Genomic DNA, 7,084 nt, shown 5'->3' on the forward strand with positions numbered 1-7,084 from the left:
CTCCAACCCACCAATAACAGATATGTTCTCTTTGAACTTTCCCTCCAACTCGATAACAGATATTGTCCTCTTAGAACTTTCTTTCGAAGTTTTTAAAACGCATCTACTATTTCACACCCTTGTAAAAAAATGTTTTGATCTGAGATGGATCTTACATGAATTTGAATAGATACCTTCCAATATAGTGTGGAAATTTTATCCAAATGAGCTCATTTCTGGTTTCAAAAAAATTGAGGAACATTTGACTAACCAAACGAATTCAATTCCTCTTACGAGTATTTCATCATAAAAGAGTGTTGATACTAGTGAGGAACAACAACAATGTAATGAACAAAGATTATAACAAAAGTGTTGGAACTAATGTAATGGTACAGACTCTGTTTCCCCAAGTTGGTGTATCTAGCACGTTCATCCGTCCTGTCCCCATGCTTCTCTACTCTTAAAGCATAATATCTAAAGAAATTGTTCTTTGCTTTTTGAGACATATTACCGAAAGGACAAAAAAGAACTGCATGTAACCTTTCTACATTGAAACCTATGAATATGAAAAGTTACAGAAACATAACTCTGTCTCAGTATTGAGTAAAGGGTACCAGGACTACTCGCACTTGATGGATCGATATATGTGGCGGACAAAAAGCAAAGCAGCTCGAAAACCGATAGCTCCAAGCATCAGGAAGAACCCATAGCAGACGCAAGCCATGTAGCCGAAGAAAAATGATGTTTGCATGAACCCGGACATATCTGAGCGAGCGTAGTAGTAGTACAAACAATATGCATAGATAAATAAGCCAGTTGACCCGCCGCAAAGAAAAGATCTGAAAAAGAATGAAGACAAAGGAGTTTAACAAATTACGCATGGATATGCATTCCATGTCACAGTGCTCAAGAGGTTAGACGGATTAGAAAAAAATTATTGAAAGCACATTTCAACAGGTCTATGATATACATCAAAGATATTCAAATACCCACATGAAATCCCATCTCATCTAACATTGCTAGTACCAGCACGTAAATGCAACCTAAATATTCTGACGCCAGTGACGAGTTCTCCAAGAGAAATGTAAGCCAAACAGAGAATCATAAAGTAACAGTTGGTTAACAAAACATTTAGATCCATTAACGACTACTATAAGAAATCTAACAAATAATATTCAACTGCCATGAAATCTGACAGTAAATATCAGCAGCCAGAAGAATATAAATTACTCACAGAAACACCTTTCTTGCAGGGCTTAAGCAACCAATTTTTTTCAAAGTAATAAAAGCTACAAGAAGGGTAAGGTAATGTTTAAGAAAGGGAAGAAAAGGAGGAGGAGAAGAAAACACGAAGCTGGTTTTTTTTGGTGACAACAAAAACATTCTGAAGGACTATCACGAACTTCTCAGACCTTTTATCTCGTAAACAAATACATTTCACATAAATGTCATGTTCAACTAGAAACCATTTCATAATTAGTGAAAGCAGGCTTTATCCTGCCTCTATATCATCAAAAATTTAGTGGCAGAAAAAAATGAGCAAAAATAATATCCACCCGAATACTCTCCTACTAATTAGTATTATAAATTTAAAAGAGCAAAAAAGGATGAAGAGAAACACACGGCTTAGTGACAAAAGTTGTAAAATACTAAAGAATGCAAATAATCATTAGCTAACCACAAAGGAGTTGCAGTTGTATACCTCCACCACCATTCATGGTCCTCGGCAGCAAGTTGGAAGTATGTTAATGCCACAGTAATGAATGCTGTAACTATCAGGAGAATGATGAAGACAATAAACAAGATGCTGTATATGGTGTAAATCCTGTGGCCCCACACACTAGCAAATATGTAGTATAACTCAATATATATGGCACTGAAAGGCAGAAATCCTGCCATTGCCATCTGTGGAATTGTTCCACGATACCAAGGCAGAGATGGAATCTCTCTAGGATATTTGGTGGTACGAACTGGAGCTTGAAATTCAGCCTTGCTGTTTTTTCCAGCAATCCCACCCAACACCAGCAACGGCGATGTTACAAGAGTCCATATGAGAACTATTACAACTATAGTACCAAAAGGAAGGGCAGCAGTTGCTGTATAGGCGATTGCAACGGTATTTAGAAAGCAAAATGTCAGAAACAGAGGCCCACAGAAAAGGCATCCCGTCAACAGTAGATTCCTGACCTGTCATTGAGAAGTTGAAGACCTTGTTAGCCCAAAATACTGAAGTAATTAAAAGAAGATAATTCAAAGAGAAATTACCCAGTTTGATCCCTCAAGCTGGCAATAAAAGGAAGTTGCAACATAGCCAGCAATCCCAGATGTGAGAGCATAGATAACAACTAGTGCAGTAAACAATGCTCCTCGGTTGTATGGATAAAACACTCCAACAAGCGCAAGTATGAAAATGAACACCGTACTGTAGAGAGAAATGTACAATTAATAAAAAAATACAGTGGATGGTGGAACCAGGGGTTTATAAATATTAGCTTTGATGGTTGACAAGATACGTTATGACTTACAGTGTAAACAGTTGGGTACCAGAACCAAGACAAGCTGCGAAAAGAGACTTGTGTTTTGGGTACCTAAATACATCTCCATGAATGTATTTCCACCCCGTCTCTTCCTGGTCCTCAGCCGATTCGTCATCATGGGCATATCTATATCATAGACACAGAAGGGTAACATAAAATGACAGTGGCTTCCTTAGAAGAAAGCACAAGTTGAAATAAAAGGCAGAACAAACACTCGAAAAAAAAAAGTAAGAATACTAAATTTTCTTACTTGACAAAGTCATTCTTAAGCACTCGCATAAGAATGGTGGCAAGAAATCCAGTAAGGAGGAGGACAGTTACACATGAGTTTATGATTGAGAACCAATGAATTTCCAAATGGTGAGGCAGTGACGAGGACTGGGAATATTTATCCATCCTATTCTCAAACGGGGTGGTCGTCTCCTTCCATTTTACAGTGTATAGAAATTCGACATCAACTTCCTTGTCCTCAGTAAGATTGACAAGGGCATTGGGGTCTGTTCTGACGTTTATTTCAATAACACGATCCTTGTTATAAAAGATATCAAAATGGATATGCTTGTAAAGGTAATATTTGAAATCACTTGGTTCTTTTCCTTCCTTGTCAACCTTCCCTATGAAACCCCAAATCGGCAAATCATCATAATACATTTGAAAGTAGTAGTCCTTGTCTACTGCAGCACGAAATTTAGCAACCTCTTCCTTTGACAGTTTTTTCTTGCAAACAGAAACAGAATCCTTCTCTTGCAAGAAGTCAAGTTTGTATGGGGCACTAACTAAACGATCTCCATTTAATACTTCACCAAGAGCCTCCTTTTTCTCCTTCACATGATCTGCAATTTAGATTCATCTAATTGGTTTTCCATCTAACAAATATACTCTACAGTGTAAAACTGTGTTTCACAAGTTTTTATTTTATTATTATTTGGAAATGGGGGAAGAATCAGAGAAACAGGGAAATAGCAATTTTTTCCTATAGAACGTCTACCAACAAGAGGATTTAATCGGAAATATCGACAGATTCCTGTACACAAGAGATACATACCAGGTACGCAGAATGGGAGATCAAAGTAGCGATAAGTTTCACTGTAACCAAAAGAAAACAAAAGTGTAATATATGTTAGAGAAATTAGATAGCAATTTAAAACACCTTCAAACGCCTATGCAACAGTATCATATACTTTTCATAAGTTAGGGCCTAGAGAAAACAAAAAACATACTTCTACGAACCCAGAATTGAGTAAAACTAATAGCCCGAAATATGAAAATTCGGATATTCTATCAAGAAGGCACGCCAACAAAACAAAGTCAGTGAGGCAGTCACTTCGTTAAGGGAATAAAACAGCATATCTCGAAGACGGAATCTCGAGTGTCTTGAATATTCCTCACGTATTTAACAGAAGACCAACATTTTTCAAAAAGAATAAGATTACAGTAATTGATTTAGCTCAAAGATTAAGCAGATCAGAAGTGCCATTTCGCAGTCAACGCATTGACTGCACAAAATAGCTCAGATCTGGATTGAAATCACGAAATCTACAAGTAATTGAATCCAACGAAACCTAGCGGGTACAACTCCAGGAAATAAAAATTAAAGTAGCAGAGAAGAAACAGAGACAAAATCGTAGATCTCAAATGAAATTGAACAAGACGAAGGTAGAAGATTCGATGAAATTACCTCGGATTATGAAATGGACCAACTTTGTTAGCATAGAGAGGAACAGACTCTCCATCTTTGTAACGATGATCCGATCCATCAGATCTCACGTGAACAGATCCGCAGACAAGAACAAGTAAGGCGATGAATACCACCGCCCCAAATCTCCCCATTACGAAGGAAGCAGGAAGTGGTAAGGGAAATGGAAAGACGGGGAGAGGGAGAGGGAGAGGGAGAGGGAACGGGCGTTTTAAGGCCTGGGGTTTGTTCGTTCGTCGTTCGTTCGTGAGCCTACGCTCATATGCACACACTGAAACTGAAAGAGATGTGGCGCCGTTTAAAGACGTTTGATGCCTCACCCACGGCTACAGTGGCGGGCACTTGGAAGGCCACTTCTTCGTCCCTTTTACGCTTCCACGCCCGGCCTTTTCCCCCTAATTTTTTCACATTAATATTCCTAATTATTTTATATTTATCTTCATCCAACCATTTAATTTCTATTTTGGGTCATAATTAATTCTCAATTTTGTAATCTACTCAAAGTCACGATTAGCGATAAAATGAGCCTAACTCGACCGTAATTGACATGTATATCAATTCAGAGATACGAGTTGAGTTGGGTTGGGTTGGAAAATCTTTTGTACCAACCCAAAATTTCGGGTTCGCTGAAATATGTGACCTCAATGACTAGAACAGGGTCCACAACTCAACTCGTCCCAACCCAATTCTCTCTTTTTTGGTTGAGTTTGGTTGTTCTACTTATCCACAACATATGTTCAATTAATAACTAAAATATCAAAGACTATTACTAATATTTGTTATAAATATTAAATATATATATTTTGTTTTTGTTTTGTAAGGCTGAGCTGAATTAGGTTGTGACTGTATTTTTGAGTTAGTCAGGTTGACCCAATCAAAAGAATGTCAATTTGTAGGCCAAATTGAATTTTTTATTTTTAACAAATTTAACTAATAAATAAATAAATAAATAAACTAACCGAGGACTAGGTTGTCTAAGTTGGTCAGATTACCAAGTCATAAAAACATCTCTACCAATGTCGTTAAATTGAAAAAAAAAAATAATTAAAACACTTTACATTTGTGTCCTTGGCTCCTAACTTAGTAAAATTAATATATATACATATAATATTTCAACTCGGATACTTATCATTAATTAATATATATACCACATCATTGAATGAATTGTTTGAAACCGTGGTATATTACAAGTCATGGTGGCATGTATAGGATGAGAATAAGAATGAACTAGAACATAGATAACGTAGTGGTTCAAGCTGGTCGAGAGTACGAAATTACTAACCGAACCTCATGAATTGAGTCGGGCAAAAACCCTGCTAACAAAGAAAATACATCCATGACTAATGCTCGTAATGCACATAAAAACCATAGTCAACTAGAAATGTTTTCTTCTTCAATTACCAAATGACCAAAAAATCGGACCAACAAATTGATCTGTTGGTACCTTTGATGGAATCAAATCCCATTAAACATGTACAACATTCAATCAATATGGAAGCTCGTCGTATGATTTTCCCGATTACTAATAACGTTTAGCTTGCTACACGTGTTTGTAGTTCACACAATATCATTGCATTTTTTTTTTTTTTTGATAGTTTACTGCAATCAAACTATGGAAGCATCACCACCACGTGCAATCAATTGGAGTCGAGTTTTGAATGATTACGTGTCAGTTTCGGGTAATAATTTTTTATGCGAACAAGCATGAAGCATCCACTTGCAACACTCACAAATTTTAATAATAATTACGATATTTTAAGCATGATTTGCTAATAGTAATTCCATGGCGAGTAACCTTTAGAGAATTTTCTTTATGTTGCTATGAGTGAAGACAAAACATGCTGAAAGAACATGTGTTGATCTATAGAGATATTCTTCACTCTTAGAATGACTTGGGTTGGTCTGATATTTTCCACTTTTAGAAGCGAGAAGTAAATAACGTGAGCATGTTGCAAAGAGATGTTGGAGCAATCGAGTGCCAAATTTGGATTTCGATTCCTAGACATGGGTGGTTACAAGGACTTTGAACATGAGAATAGTGTGGTGTTTGCCATAATAGTCTCAATACTCAAATTAGCATAGAGAATTTAACGTGAAAAAAGTCGTGAGAAGGAGGAAGAGCTAACGATCTCTAAGAGACTCTGTTCAATATTTTTTATAAATTAGGTTAAAACATGAACCATACTGGAACACTAACCCTATGAGAGGGTCAACCTTCAAATTGAACGTAGAGGGTTGACAAACCCTCGACTTCTTGCAAATTAGGTTAAAGATTAGCTGAACCAAACATGAATACTACGAGTCGAGAGTAGATCTTGAGTCATACATCGACTAGTTGCCGAGGTCAAGGATGTGAAATTCAAAGCCAATGATGGTTTTGAACGTTGTGCTCCGACAATTTTGTGAGGAAACATAGAGTGATTGATTGGATATGAAGAACAAGGAATCCTATTCCATTTCTATTCCCTCTTGCATCACTTGCCCTTATTATATATATATATATATTAATTCCAAATCTAATTTTAAAAAGTGTTTAATAGGCGTGCGAATCAATATCCACGTCATTCGTATTTATTAAAATAAAATATCAATATCGGAGTTAAGTAGATAATTGATGACTAATGACGTTAAAAATTTTAATTAATTTTAAATTTTATATTTAATAAAATTCTAATTTTAATTTTATAATTATAAAATCAACGCTTAATAGATCATACTACTCTTTAAAAATATATTTAATTTTTTAAAATATCAACACTCACATTTTTTTAAAAATAATTTAAAAAATTTAAGAATTTTGAAAATAAAAAATGTAATTTATGGGAAGAAATAAGAGAAGTTGCATAAAAAAAAAAAAAAAAAAAAAAAAAAA

The 7,084-nt window shown here is 35.7% G+C and overlaps 1 protein-coding gene across 1 annotated transcript; it reads right to left on the reverse strand.

Moving 5' to 3' along the window:
• Window positions 1-246: 246 nt before the first annotated feature.
• LOC111493202 (transmembrane 9 superfamily member 3-like) lies at window positions 247-4,486 on the reverse strand. Its single transcript, XM_023142848.1, has 7 exons — window positions 4,195-4,486; window positions 3,562-3,602; window positions 2,767-3,349; window positions 2,505-2,642; window positions 2,245-2,401; window positions 1,682-2,166; window positions 247-818 (listed from the first exon to the last, which is right to left on the reverse strand). The coding sequence occupies exons 1-7, from the start codon at window positions 4,344-4,346 to the stop codon at window positions 599-601; spliced, it is 1,776 nt and encodes a 591-aa protein (XP_022998616.1). The 5' UTR covers window positions 4,347-4,486; the 3' UTR covers window positions 247-598.
• Between the last annotated feature and the right edge of the window lie 2,598 nt (window positions 4,487-7,084).

Source organism: Cucurbita maxima, unplaced genomic scaffold, assembly GCF_002738345.1.
Source record: "Cucurbita maxima cultivar Rimu unplaced genomic scaffold, Cmax_1.0 Cma_Scf00018, whole genome shotgun sequence".
Classification (NCBI taxonomy): domain Eukaryota; kingdom Viridiplantae; phylum Streptophyta; class Magnoliopsida; order Cucurbitales; family Cucurbitaceae; genus Cucurbita; species Cucurbita maxima.

Coding starts and splice junctions, on each gene's coding strand:
- LOC111493202 (XM_023142848.1), bottom strand. CDS start 4,346: ATGGGGAGATTTGGGGCGGTGGTATTCATCGCCTTACTTGTTCTTGTC. Junction 3,603..4,194: donor GGTCCATTTCATAATCCGAG/GTAATTTCATCG, acceptor TTTTGGTTACAG/TGAAACTTATCGCTACTTTG. Junction 2,402..2,504: donor GGTACCCAACTGTTTACACT/GTAAGTCATAAC, acceptor TTCTCTCTACAG/TACGGTGTTCATTTTCATAC.